The sequence below is a fragment of the Pristiophorus japonicus genome, chromosome 15, assembly GCF_044704955.1.
Source record: "Pristiophorus japonicus isolate sPriJap1 chromosome 15, sPriJap1.hap1, whole genome shotgun sequence".
Lineage (NCBI taxonomy): Eukaryota > Metazoa > Chordata > Chondrichthyes > Pristiophoridae > Pristiophorus > Pristiophorus japonicus.
Window position 1 is genome coordinate 45,626,261 of NC_091991.1, and position 14,795 is coordinate 45,641,055.

Sequence of the window (14,795 nt, forward strand, 5' to 3'; positions counted from 1 at the left end):
GAATCCAAGGTCAGGCACCAAAGATTTCATCATCGTTCATAAACTACATTAGTTAAAACTTCAAAAGCTCGATTCTAGAACATTACTGTCCTGATGGATGAATCAGCTTGGTTCTCAAAGTTTTATCTGAGGAACTAGCTGCTTTTCGGGATCATCTGTTCCCACCTGAATAGAAAGCAGTCAATACAATTCATATCCACCAGAACCAATCATGTTGCAGGCTTCTATCCTTATTGTCCAACTCACAGTAACCATGGTGACTCTCAGTTAGAATGATCTTCAGAGCAAATTGGCTCACTTATGATAGACATGGAATGAGTATAACAATAATTCTCAATATTTTTGCATCCTTTGACAGGGCATGACTCCTCAGCTTCCTTGGGAAGTTGGTCTATGATGATACATCTGGTGAACTATTTGACCTTCTCAAAGGACAGAAACACTAGGTCATGATAAATTGATATTTGTCTTGTTATCTGAACACCTACATGATCCTAAAGGACATATGCTTGACACCATCATTTTCCCATTTTCTTCAGTGGGGTACTGATATCATCAAAAACAATAATAACATAATTTTTTTTTGCCAATGAAACCCCTTTAAACTGGTTAACGCCCCTCTGAAAAATAAGCAAGTGTTGAATCACTATAAGCAGATATAAATTTAAATGGATAATGGATTATCTTCAGTGCTGGGAACTGAATAGCTAAAAAGGATTCACTCTGATATTAATTTGCTTAATAAAGTGTCAAATCTGTATTCCACTCTGAGAATGAGTTTCATGGGGATTTTAGAAAAATTAGATAAACAAGGGGATCTCCTTTGGTAGGTCAGAGGATACACTGTTTTATATGGATCGGACTGTTATACCATATCAAGTGCAGTATTATTCTGCTGCTAAAGTGGATCTGCTTTTCTTTAAAGCCACAAAGTCTAATTGCTGTTAAGTAAACATTGAGCGAGTTCAGAGTTTATTGCTCTTCAAAGTGCAAGGTCAGAACCCTGGATTTCCTCGTTTTGTATTGTAATTGATCAGCTCACTCAGGGTTAAAGACATTCTGACGTCTGTGTTAAGTTCATTTCAATTGCTGGAAGACCTTATACATTCCAAGAATCTCCCTTTATCTTTTTATACTTTTAAGTGTGACACAAATTTGTAATATGATGGAGATGTGTCGCAGGAAATGCACACAAGATTTACAGTTACATTATATGAAATAGAAGAAAGTTAAATGTGGTAAATTTAATTTTCCAACAGACTTTAATATCTGGGCCAATATGGTGATTAAAGCGTTGTTTGTTCTTATAGAACAGTGATATATTTTATTGATGTGAGTCATGAACAACCTACAATTATGCTCATTACAGAAATGAAGCACTGCAGTATTTAAAATATACTATCTTTGAAGAATACCAATTTTTGTTCCATTTTATGTTTTACAGAACTATGGGATACAGGAACAGATACATAAAGATTCCCAATGGACACTTATGGATTGAAGGGGATCACCATGGCCACAGCTTTGACAGCAATGCTTTTGGACCCGTAAGTTTATTCTTTTTCTCTTTCCCCTTTCCTTCGTTCAGCCTGTTAAACTAATGTTGTACTTGCAGCAATCAAGATTATTAAATAAAGGAAGCAGTAATTCAAATAGATTCTGCAAATTATGCAACTTACTTTCTCATAAAATTGTACATGTAATTCAAAACTGGGTATCTTTTAATAGGCATGGAATTATGATGTGATTATGTTATGTGCATTTCCATTTGACTACTTAATAGATTTCTGTAAAACATGAAACGTTATTATGGAAATTGTAAAACAAATAAATGTAGTTTAATAAGATGCTTATTTCCTAAAGCAGACACTTCCCAATAATTACACAAACAAATTGAGTATTAAGGCATATACACTGGAGAGGCACACTTTGAGATGAAAATATCTCTGTGTGTTACATTTATCATGGAATAATTTTGTGATTTCCTTAAAAATTCAATTAGTGAAGCATAATCTCCCCTTTAAAATATATGCTGACAATTACTGATATTCCCGTGTCTCTATTAAGTGTTCACTAATTTTATCCCATATTATGGATTTTTGAAGTTTACCCACCACATAAATGACACTAATTGCACTATAGTTTCCTGGCTTATCCTTTTTCCATTTCTTGAACAAGAATTTGCCACACTGCAGTCCTTAGATGGTATTTCAGTTTCCAAAGAATTTGGGGGAAAATTATGATTAGTGCCTCTATTATCTCTTCCCAATCTTGGCTACATGAGTTTGCCGGTGGGATAAATATAATGCACGGAGACCTTTTCCCTCCATGAGCATCTAGAACTCGATGGAGGTAAAAATATTAGGCCAATTGAAGAAAAATCGTAACTTTTCTTTGAATGCTTGAAATTTACAGTATCACACCCAAGGGGTGTCTGATGATAGCAGTGAAAGAGTTGAATTTCAGGAGTATGAAAATCCCATAATATTTTTACATGATGAACTGCCTTCTCAAACCCCTTTCCTGTACCCTCTATCCTCACCTCCAACAATAAATGTGAGGAGTTCATGGATTTCTTCATCCGTAAGTTTGAGTCTCTGTGCAGCTACCTCTATTGCCAGCTGTCTCGTGTTCTGTTGACTCATGACCATCTTCCTGCCCTTCAATCACTCTACCCCAGTCATCTGTCACTCAGTCTTCCAGCTCTCCCATTACCCTTGCCAATCTTATCTTTTCCAATGGATCCAGTGAGATCCAGCTCTTGCTCCTGCGATCCCTTCCCCACCAACTTCTGACCACTCAATTACCTTTCCTTGTTTGCTGACATTGTTACTGGTTCCTTTTCCTCAGGTCCTTGCCAATTCTAAACCACTGTTATTAGTCTTTTCAAGAGCCAACCTTTAACTTGTCTACCTCCTTCAAACAATAACATTTCAAGATTAATTGAATTCAAAATAATAATTCTGTCACTTCACAATTTGGATAATGTATGTTGTGACATTTTGTCTTCTGGCTGACCTTATTTTCCAAATGCAAACAAATGTTTGCTCTTTGTAACTCAATGAACTGCTTGATGAGTACTGCCTACTATGCCATTTTAGTAAAACAAAATGAACTATGTAACACGAGTGTTTTCAACCACAAAGTCCCATTGGATTTGCAGCATACAACATAAAACAACATATCACAACCTGTTTATGCTTCATTTAGAATAACAGTTTGATAGCTGTAACAGAAATGTTCAGTGTAGAGCATGTACTTTAGCTTGGTCCATGCAAAAGATTAGAGTTATGAGGCTGTATGATAATTTCCTGAAGGAAAATGACTATCATGTTCAACATTAACTACCATTTAGGGTAACTTCTTTTTATTACTGTAGCATTTTAGCTCATTACTTGCCAGGAGATCTCTATTGCTTTAACAAGAACATTTACATTAAATGATTCTAATCTTTTAGAGTATTACTTTTTTAATGAAAAATAATGGAATGATTTGAAGGTTTCAAGCTTATCAAATTTTTGTTTCAAATTAAAGAAAAGTAAACTGCTGCTTGTACTTCAGACTTACATCGTAACTTAAATAAACTTGGTACTGGTAGAATCTGTAATGTAGTGATTTGTACCTTGATTAAATAATTTCTACGTGAAAACATCAGTTACTTGTAAAATTAACATTGGCCCAGATTATGTGGTCACGGGAATGTCGCTACCGTTCATTCCGCTTACAGCTGCTCACAGACTTTTCGTAGGCTTTTGTGCGGCAACTTATGATAATTAAAGAGCCATTTCAGCACGGCGCCCTCTACAGGGGTCTGGGACCCGTGTGAACAGAGCAAGCAACCATTATATGAAGAATTATTACGGAGACGCGCAGGGGTAGAAATTCACCCCCCCCGGAAACCGTTTTCTAGGTGTTTTTACCATTAGGTCAGACGAGGCGGACTCTTGATCCATTTTCAGCTCTTTGGCAATGTTTTTGGAGCGGACCGGAAGTCGGCCATAACGGGAGCAGAAGTACGGCGGTAAGTGCTGGTGAGGGGCGGAAGTGGAGGCAGGATGGATTCTCCGCCGCTGTCAGTCAGCAGCGGAGTGGTGGTGATGTCATTGCGCGTCTACGTCACCATGTAGTTTGCCTCCGTTAAAGGGGAGAGAATCGGCCATCAGTCGCAGTCGGACACTGGACCACCAGGGAAGGTTTTGGCTGAGCCAGCGGCCTGGCACCCAAGAGGGGGTGACAGGCTGCCTGTTGGCGGCCCAGCCAAACCAGGGGGCACAATAGCTTGGCCGACATGGAAGTTGGCCGGCAAAAAAACAAAATGACGGCCGCGGCATTGGGCCCTTGCCTTTAATGGCTGCCGCACAGCCATGATTTACGGAGGGAATCAAAGGTGCACTGACAAAAAAAGCTGTCAGGGGCACCACTCGGCGGCAGTAAGATTTTTATGGCTAAATTTCACAGGAGGTGGGGGGTGCCGATGATGCATGCACAGCCAGTGGGCGGTGGCGGGGCGGAAGTGGGGTCCGCCAGAAAACCCCCCCTGCTGAATTTAGCTTGCGGCGGCCATTCGACCAGAAATCGGCAGCCGCTCGACTCCGCCGGATGGTCACCACAAACGGGCGGTAACGGGCCTTATTGGGGTTGGCCCCGCAGAGTCTAACCCTGGAAATGTACGTTAAAATCATGTACAGAAAGCAATATAAAGAGAGGAAAGAAAGGAAGGAAGGTATTAAGAGAGAGAGATAAAAGAGACAGAAGGAAAAATAATTATTTTAATTTAAATGTTTTAAAATATCCAACAATAATTAAAATCTGAAGGAATGAGACTTCACACTTGTAAAAGTAAATTTTCAGAGCCAGAGAGGTGGTTTGGTAGTATTTAAGACTTATCATGCCATTAAAAATTCACTTACATTTAATGGACAAACCCTAACTTTTTCTGGCGTGCTAAGTGTGTAACCATTGGGTAAGGACCACAACTTCACGCCCTTCATGTGTTTTAATGCCGAATCGCTCAATGTAGCGAAGCTTGTGGAGGAGCAGGGCAACTCTGACAGCAACTTAATGATTTGCGCATTTAAATGCACATGTGCGGACACTGGAAGTTGCTGTCTGATTTACTGTGTATAACAATGAGTGCTGATAGCCTCATCATTATTCGTACTCCAAAATCCAGGCCAATGTCTTCTAAATTTTTCTCTCAAATTTGGCTGGAGTTGAATGGAATTGTCTGTGATTCTGATCATCAGGATCTCCCAGATATAATTAAATTAAATTCTTAGCAGCAGCAACAGGACTGTAGCAATAGCTGGAATGTATGTGTGTTAATTTGCTCTACTTGTTCCATTTGGGGCTTCATTTGTTTGAACCTTTTTTAAGTAATTAAAGAATTTCCTGTGCAAATAAAATAAAAGTTTCATTCTGCAGCACTCAGCCACTTCCTTGAGATGCATTGTTGGGCAATACAGTTGAAAGCCAGGATCACCTCTGACCTAGCTACACTCATTGTAATAATTCTGTAACAAAAAATAGAAAGAAAAATGTTTCACTTTAAAATCTGACCATCTCACAATTCAACAATACTTAAAGGGGAAACTGATTATTGTAGCATTTGTAAAGGGCATTTGATTATTCCTAAAAGTTAGTTGATGCTTGATTTTTGTTGTACCTGTTATTTTGCATTTCAATATATGTTTCAAAACCCCAATGCATAGCATGCCTGGATTATTATTTAGATACTGATTGATATGACATGTACAAAATATAATTTCTCTGGGGAAGACTAGTTTGAAAGCTGGGCTTCATCTTTGACTTTGTTACCTTCAAATTTACTTTATCTTCTGTGAGAAATCAAGGTCACTCTCTGCGACTGACAAAGGGATGCCAATTGTTAGATCTGGTAGTGAGGGTTCGTTGTCAGATTACGTAAACTGAATTTCCCATGAATCTTAAAGCACCAGCTGAATTCTTGAGAGAATTATGTGATAGTAAAAGGAACATTTTTAATGTGGTTCATATTTTCAACTTTTCTATGTTTTACATGATATTTGTGAATAACACAATACAGAGAACCCCAATATTTTGGCTCGAAAAAAAAAATTGTTAAAATAATTTGGCTATGTGGTCCTGTAAATGCTGCTCATTTTCTGGAATGTGATGAGAAGTATATACAGAGTTTATAGTTCAAAGAATTTTTATCGCTATTGATTCCAAATGAATAGATTTTGTACCTCAACAAAAGGCACATTTAGAGCAAAATATCCAAAGGCATTTCACAGAAATGGTGATGAAGAGCTTGATCAAAGCGGTCTGTATTAAGGATGAGAGCAAGGTGGCGAGGTGCAAAGGTTTACGGAGGAAATTCTAGAACTTGGGGCCTGGACGGTTGATGGCACGGCCGCCCATGGTGGAGGTTGGTGGGGATGCGTAATAAGCCAGAGTTGGAGGAACGCAAAGTTCTCAGAGGATTGTAAGTCTAGCGGAAGCTACAGAGATATGGAGGGATGAGACCAAGAAGGGAGTTGAATATCAGGATGATAATTTTAACTTAGAGTCTTTGGAGGAATGTGAGCCAATGTAGGTCAGTATGGACAGTAATGGATGAGCGGGACTTGTTGCTCGATCAGGTATGGGCAATAGAGTTTTGGATGAGCTGAAGTTTATGGAGGGAGATGATTGGGAGGCCGGCCAGGAGTGCATTGAAATAGTCAGGTCTGGAAATGACAAAAGAATGGACAAGGGTTTCATCAGCAGATGGGCTGAGGCAGGGGTGAAGACTGGCAATATCGGAGAGGGCGCTGTAGATAGTCTTTGTGATGGAGGTGATAGACGGTCAGAGATTCAGCTCGACATGAAAAGTCAAAGCTAGATTGGAAACAATAACAACAACAACTGATATTTATATAGAGCCTTTAACATAATAAAACATCCCAGGTGCTTCACAGGAGTGTTAGCAAAAATGTTTTTGACACTGAGCCATATAAGGAGATGTTAGGGCAGATGACCAAAAACTGAGTTTAAGAGGCAGGTTTTAAGGAACATCTTGAAGGAGGAAAGAAGTGGAGAGGCGGCGAGATATAGGCAGGGAATTCCAGAGCTTAGGACCTAGACACCTGAAGGCACGGCCACCAATGTTGGAGCATTTCAAATTGGGGATGTTCACAAAGCCAAAATAGGTAGAACGCGGAGGTCTAGGGGGGGGTTATGGGGCTGGAGGAGGTTACAGAGATACGGAGGGGCGAGGCCATGGAGGGATTTGAAAACAAGGATGAGAATTTTAAAATTGAGTCGTTGCTTAATTGGGAGGCAATGTAGGTCAGCGCGCACAGGGGAGATGGGTGAGTGGGACTTGGTTTGAGTTAGCACACGGCCGGCAGAGTTTTGGTTAATCTGAGGAAGGACGTTCTTGCTATTGAGGGAGTGCAGCGGAGATTCACCAGACTGATTCCTGGGATGGCAGGACTGACATATGAGGAGAGACTGGATCGACTGGGCCTGTATTCACTGGAGTTTAGAAGGATGAGAGGGGATCTCATAGAAACATATAAAATTTTGACGGGACTGGACAGGTTAGATGCAGGAAGAATGTTCCCGATGTTGGGGAAGTCCAGAACCAGGGACATAGTCTTAGGATAAGGGGTAAGCCATTTAGGACTGAGAGGAGGAGGAACTTCTTCACTCAGAGTTGTTAACCTGTGGCACTCCCTACCGCAGAGAGTTCATTGGATATATTCAAGAGGGTGTTAGATATGGCCCTTGCGGCTAAAGGGATCAAGGGGTATGGAGAGAAAGCAGGAACAGGGTACTGAAGGAATGATCAGCCATGATCTTATTGAATGGTGGTGCAGGCTCGAAGGGCTGGATGGCCTACTCCTGCACCTATTTTCTATGTTTCTAAGTTTATGAGGGTAGAACTTGGGAGACCGGCCAGGAGTGCATTGGTATAGTCAAGTCTAGAGGTGATAAAGGCATGGATGAGGGTTTTGGCAGCAGTTAAGTTGAGGTAAGGGCGATATACGAAAGTGGAAATGGGCAGTCTTAGTGAAAGAACAGATATGAGATAAGAAACTCAATTTGTGATCAAATATGACACTGAGGTTGCGACCAGACTTGGTCAGCCTTAAACAGCTGCCAGGGAGAGAGATCGAATCAGTGGAAAGAGAATGGAGTTTGTGACGTGAACCAAAGACAATGGCTTCGGTCATCCCGATATTTAATTGGAGGAAATTTCTAGTCATCCAGTGCTGGATGGCGGACAAGCAGCATAGAGATGGTGGAGGGTTCCACATAGGTGGAAGAGAGATAGAGCTGGGTACCTGTGAAAACTCACATTGTGTTGCCAGATAAAGTCATCGAGGGCCAGCATGTAGTTGAGAAATAGGAGGGGGCACCAGAGCTGACAGTGCAGGATCGGGAAGCGAAGCCATTGCAGGTGATTCTATGGTTACAGTTGGAAAGATAGGAATGAAACCAGGCGAGTGCAGTCCCATCCAGCTGGATGACGGTGGAGAGGCATTGGAGCAGAATTTTGTAGTCAACCGTGTCAAGGTCCAGAAGGACAAGAAGGGATAGATTACCTTTGTCACAGTCAGATGGGGCGATAGTTTGCAAGGACGGAGAGGTCAAGAGTTTTTTTTTTAGAAGGGAGATGATGGCGGCAGATTTGAAGGAAAGGGAAACAATACCAGAGGAGAGAGAACCATTAACAATATCCACCAACATGGGAGCCAGGAAGGAAAGTTGGGTTGTCAATAATTTAGTAGGAATGGGATCGGGGTAAGTTTTGAAAGGGTAAGAGGGGAGATAGGAGAGAAATATGCAAATTTAGGATTAAGGCAGGGGACAGACGGAGAGGAAGTAAGGTCCGGTGGGCAAGTGGAAGGGAGGAATTTAAAAACAGAAGTAGTTGAATGGATGTTGTCGATCTTATTAACAAGGAAGTCCATGAGCTCCTGACGTTTATTGTTGGCAGTAGAGAGCAGGAGGCAGGGGGAGGGTGGCTGGTGGAGAAGAGTAGCCTGGTGTTATTTTTGCCATCCTGGATGATCTTAGAATAGTGGGCAGTTTTATTGAAGGACTACAGGACCCAGTAGTGCTTTATATGAAATCTTATATTATCTTCGGTAAATTGCGAATAAGAATTCCAGTTTACGTACCTTTTTAGCACATCTTAATGAAAAAAACATTGTACATTGTTCAATATAGAAGACCGACAGTTATTGTTCAACAAACACTGCTTAAACATGTTGTTGTAAAGCTGAATACTGCATTAAAATAGAATATGTTTTAAAATAGAATAAGCAAAGCGTTACTGCACTAATCTAAGGCGAACTTCAGATGAAAATGAGCACCAGCCATGTAAGTTATATTTATTCCATAACCATTTTGTAATGAGGAATATTCTTTTTGTGTTTAATTTAGATATTGGTAATGAAAGGGACTTTGCAAAAACATTCTAGTAGGTTGCTTGTAGATACAGAGCCAGTGTACTTGGTGTACATCCGTAAGACAAAGGTCCTCCACCAGCCTGTCCTCATCGCACAGCACTGCCCCTCAGTCATCAAGATCCACGGCGTGGCCCTGGACACCGTGGACCATTTCCCATATCTCCGGAGCCTCCTATCAACAAGAGCAGGCATCGACGACGAGATCCAACACCGCCTCCAGTGCACCAGTGCACCATCGGCCGACTGAGGAAAAGAGTGTTTGAAGACCAAGTCCTCAAAACTGCCACCAAGCTCATGGTCTACAGGGCAGTAGTAATACCCGCCCTCCTGTATGGCTCAGAGACATGGACCATGTACAGCAGACACCTCAAGTTGCTGGAGAAATATCACCAACGATGTCTCCGCAAGATCCTACAAATCCCCTGGGAGGACAGGCGCACCAACGTTCTCGTCCAGGCCAACATCCCCAGCATTGAAGCACTGACCACACTCGATCAGCTCCGCTGGGCAGGTCACATAGTTCGCATGCCAGACACGAGACTCCCAAAGCAAGTGCTCTACCCGGAGCTCCTTCACAGCAAACGAGCCAAAGGTGGGCAGCGGAAACGTTACAAGGCACCCTCAAAGCCTCCCTGATAAAGTGCGACATCCCCACTGACACCTGGGAGTCCCTGGCCCAAGACTGTCCTAAGTGGAGGAAGTGCATCCGAGAGGGCGCTGAGCAATTCAAGTCTCAACGCCGAGAGCATGCAGAAATCAAGCGCAGGCAGCGGAAAGAGCGTGTGACAAACCAGTCCCACCCCTTCCTCAACAACTATCTGTCCCACCTATGACACGGTCTGTGGCTCTCGTATTGGACTGTTCAGCCATCAAAGCGGAAGCAAGTCTTCCTCGATTCCGAGGGACTGCTTATGATGATGATGACTTGGTGTACATATGCTGAATAGGTATGGAACTTTCAATCGTTCAGCCATAACTACAAGGCACACTTCTATAGACACATATTTATTTATCTAGCCAAAGAACATTTGCAAAAATGATTTTTTTCAGTTTATGCATAAGTAACACATTAAAGTCTCATGTCTTTAATCCTCAATGATTAAATTTTTAGCTGCAAAACCAAGAGTCGAGGCATAAATTACCAAAAACCTATATCATTTATAAAGTTTAGCCCAAACAAATGAAAATGTTTGCTGAATTTATTTGAGTATTTTAAAAAAGGAGGAAGAGAGAAAACAGGGAATTATAGACTGGTCAGCCTGACATCGATAGTGGGTAAAATGATGGAATCAATTATTAAGGATGTCATAGCAGCGCATTTGGAAAGAGGTGACATGATAGGTCCAAGTCAGCATGGATTTGTGAAAGGGAAATCATGCTTAACATATCTTCTGGAATTTTTTACGCATGTTTCCAGTAGAGTGGACAAGGGAGAAGCAGTTGATATGGTGTATTTGGACTTTCAGAAGGCTTTTGACGAGGTCCCACACAAGAGAGTAATGTGCAAAGTTAAAGCACATGGGATTGGGGGTAGTGTGCTGACGTGGATTGAGAAGTGGTTGGCAGACAGGAAGCAAAGAGTAGGAGCAAATGGGGACTTTTCAGAATGGCAGGCAGTGACTAGTCGGGTACCGCAAGGTTCTGTGCTGGGGCCCCAGCTGTTTACATTGTACATTAATGATTTAGACGAGGGGGTTAAATGTAGTATCTCCAAATTTGCAGATGACACTAAGTTGGGTGGCAGTGTGAGCTGCGAGGAGGATGCTATGAGGCTGCAGAGTGACTTGGATCGGTTAGGTGAGTGGGAAAATGCATGGCAGATGAAGTATAATGTGGATAAATGTGAGGTTATCCACTTTGGTGGTAAAAACAGAGAGACAGACTATTATCTGAATGGTGACAGATTAGGAAAAGGGGAGGTGCAACGAGACCTGGGTGTTATGGTACATCAGTCATTGAAGGTTGGCATGCAGGTACAGCAGGCGGTTAAGAAAGCAAATGGCATGTTGGCCTTCATAGTGAGGGGATTTGAGTACAGGGGCAGGGAGGTGTTGTTACAGTTGTACAGGGCCTTGGTGAGGCCACACCTGGAGTATTGTGTACAGTTTTGGTCTCCTAACTTGAGGAAGGACATTCTTGCTATTGAGGGAGTGCAGTGAAGGTTCACCAGACTGATTCCTGGGATGGTGGGACTGACATATCAAGAAAGACTGGATTAACTGGGCTTGTATTCACTGGAGTTCAGAAGAATGAGAGGGGATCTCATAGAAACATTTAAAATTCTGATGGGTTTAGACAGGTTAGATGCAGGAAGAATGTTCCCAATGTTGGGGAAGTCCAGAACCAGAGATCACAGTCTAAGGATAAGGGGTAAGCCATTTAGGACCAAGATGAGGAGAAACTTCTTCACCCAGAGAGTGGTGAACCTGTGGAATTCTCTACCACAGAAAGTTGTTGAGGCCAATTCAATTGAAGGCTGAATTTAATTTTTTTGTTCATCAGCGTATATAGTTATCACCTTTAATACAAATAAATAGAAATAGAAAGACACATTGTAAAAGCATAAAATGTAGAAAAAACAGAGCAGGACCATTAACCTCTAAAAAGGCAAACATTACGTTGCATATCTCACAAAAAGCAAGCATAGTTGGGACATGAACCAACACTGTTAACCTTGAAAAAGTGAAAGGTGAGAACAGGTTCAGCCAAATGGTGGCAGATGGAAACTTGCTAGGCTGCTATTCAAGGAGGCAGCAGAGGATCTGACGGCTATCTTGGTAAGGGAAGATGTTGAGGACTGGATGTTCATAATGAAGAATAGACGTTAGGGCTAGAGAGCCTGAAATTATCAAAGTGATGGACAAGAGCAGGAAAGCAATGGACGCCAGTGGGTAAAGGCTAGACAAGAGCAGAAAGAATGGAGATATATTTGGTAGGATAATAGTGATCTGAAACAGTTTGGACAGTCCTGTTTGGGAAGTAAATGGAAACAGGCATTGTTGGATTACAGAACAATTAGATAGAAGGCAGTTGAAAATCTCTCAAAGATAAATCAGACATGGCTTGGTGTTAAATAGAGGGTTATGGGAAAAGTTGGAATACGACTCACAGTTGATGTTTGCCTTGAGTGAATTAGAGATATTTGTGCTGCACAACAACAATGCTACCTTTGTTAAGTTTTATTGATAGGGTTGGAACCAAGAGAAAGTAGAGCTGGAAGTTCTGAGACAGATAGATTAGATGAATAAAGGAGAATAGAGAAACTAAAATGCTAATATAATGATGGTAATTATCAATAAAAGGTTCAGAGAAGAGGATTAAAAGAGGGATTGGAGAGAAACATGGTTAGAAGCAGTAGAAGAGATTAGAATCACAGGGAAGCAGAGAGTCTTGGTCCAAGAAGCATGAAGGTGAATGTGGCGAAAGATAAGATGAAACAGTAAAAAGCCAGCAAATACGCACCTGGACAAAAATGGGGTGAGAAAGTGAAGGAATGAAGGGAACAGGGAATTAGCTCTCATTCCGTTGCTTAAGTTTCTGTCCTTGCTTCCTGAGAGAATAATTTGTTACAGCAGCAAATAAGATAAAGGGCTCAATTTTGCACAAAGCCGTTTTTTGGCGTATTGCCAGAGTTATGCCCGTTTTTCTAGGCCACAACTGCTCCAACAATAAATGTGCCAAGTTTCCCCGCTTTGTTTTTTAAAATTGGCGGCGTGCAATGTGTCCTGTGGCCTCGGGGTGGAGCCTAATGCCTGCACCGAAAAAAATGATGCTGCCCCTTCTGCACACGCGCGCAAAAAAGGACGTTTTTGATGTGATTCCTATGGGCACGTATGCGCAGTACAGCTCCCGGTCACCAATCGGCCATTTTTAAAGATCCAGTTGTGTGTGTGTGAGAACTTTAATTATCATTGGAAAAATCGGAGCCTCAATACAAGATGCAATGCGGCGCCAGGACCAAGAATTTCTTCCAGGATGAAGTGGAGGCACTAGTTACTGTGATTGAGACCAGATGGCAGGAGCTAGACACCAGCAGAGGTCACATTAAAGTTCCACCCAAAGAAATGCTGGAGCCAGCTTGCAGAAGATTACTGTGCAATGGTGAGCACTTTGAGGTGTGGAGGCCAGTGCAAAAAGAAGTGGCAGGACCTTGGTCAAGTAATTAGTGTAAGTAATATTTTCATTTTTCAATGGAATTGTAAATGTGACCATCTGCATATGTCCCACCCAGCAGAAAGACACCCTCTCTAAAAAGTTATGTTTTCATCTTTGCAGAGGAAGGTGGCACACAACAAACAAGAAAGAACCCGAACAGGAGGAGGCCCGGCAAATCTGCACCCACTGACACCCTTGGAAGAGAGGGTCGCTGCTTTGATGGGTCCTGTCTGGAGAAAAGCAATCACCACTGCTGGGCCCACACTCGAGGGAGAGGATAAGTCCTGCAAATTCCACAGTTTGACTTTCCTAAATGTTAAGTGAACATAGAAACAGAAAATAGGAGCAGTCGTAGGCCATTCGGCCCTTCGAGTCTGCACCACCATTCAATATGATCATGGCTGATCCTCTATCTCAACACCATGGGCCCAAGTTTCCACATGATTTGCGCCTGATTTTTAGGAGCAACTGGTGGAGAACGGACTATCTTAGAAATCGCAATTCTCCACATTTTTTTTTCTGCAGTTCTAGTCAGTTAGAACAGTTTCACTTTGGAACAGAATTTTTTCTTCAAAAGGGGACGTGTCCGGCCACTGACGCCTGATTTCAAAGTTACCACAGTGAAAACGTACTCCAAACTAACTTAGAATGGAGCAAGTGAAGATTTTTGTAGAACTGTTCTACACATTAAAAAATCAGGCGCAGGTTACAAATTAGGCGTCCAGAACGAGGGGGAGGGGGAGAAAGGAAGTCATTAAATTCAATAATAAATCCTTATTTATACTTATACAAATATTATACAAATAAATCCAACCTGAATAAAAATTTATAAGCAAAGAAAAGATTAAATAAACCATCTTTCTACCTGTGTGAAAGTGCTTCAGCCAGGGAGAATACTGCAGGAAGCCTCACAAGTTGAGGCAGTTGTTTGTTCCCGTGGGTGGGGGGGGGAAAGGAGGCAGTCGTTCGTTCCCGCGGGGGGGGGGGGAAGGAGGCAGTTGTTCCTTCCCGCGGGGGGCGGGGGATGAAGCCGTTCCCGACGGCGGGCGGGTGGGGAAGGAGACAGTGAGAAGGCTGCAGGAAGCCTCAAGTTCAGCAGTCATTTCCCGACGGCAGGGGCGGGAGAGGCCATCGGGAAACGGCTGCCTCAACTTTCTGAGGCTTCCTGCAGCCTTCTCACTGCTGCAAGAAGCCTCA

At 42.2% G+C, this 14,795-nt stretch overlaps 1 protein-coding gene across 4 annotated transcripts in view; it reads left to right on the forward strand.

The window, feature by feature from the left end:
- Positions 1 to 14,795, forward strand: part of immp2l (inner mitochondrial membrane peptidase subunit 2) — a 735,610-nt gene that overhangs the window by 550,152 nt on the left and 170,663 nt on the right. For all 4 annotated transcript variants that reach the window (XM_070900391.1, XM_070900390.1, XM_070900392.1 and 1 more), the window contains one exon: positions 1,445 to 1,547. In XM_070900391.1, the coding sequence (XP_070756492.1) occupies positions 1,445 to 1,547 (103 nt within the window). The remainder of the gene's footprint in view (positions 1 to 1,444; positions 1,548 to 14,795) is intronic.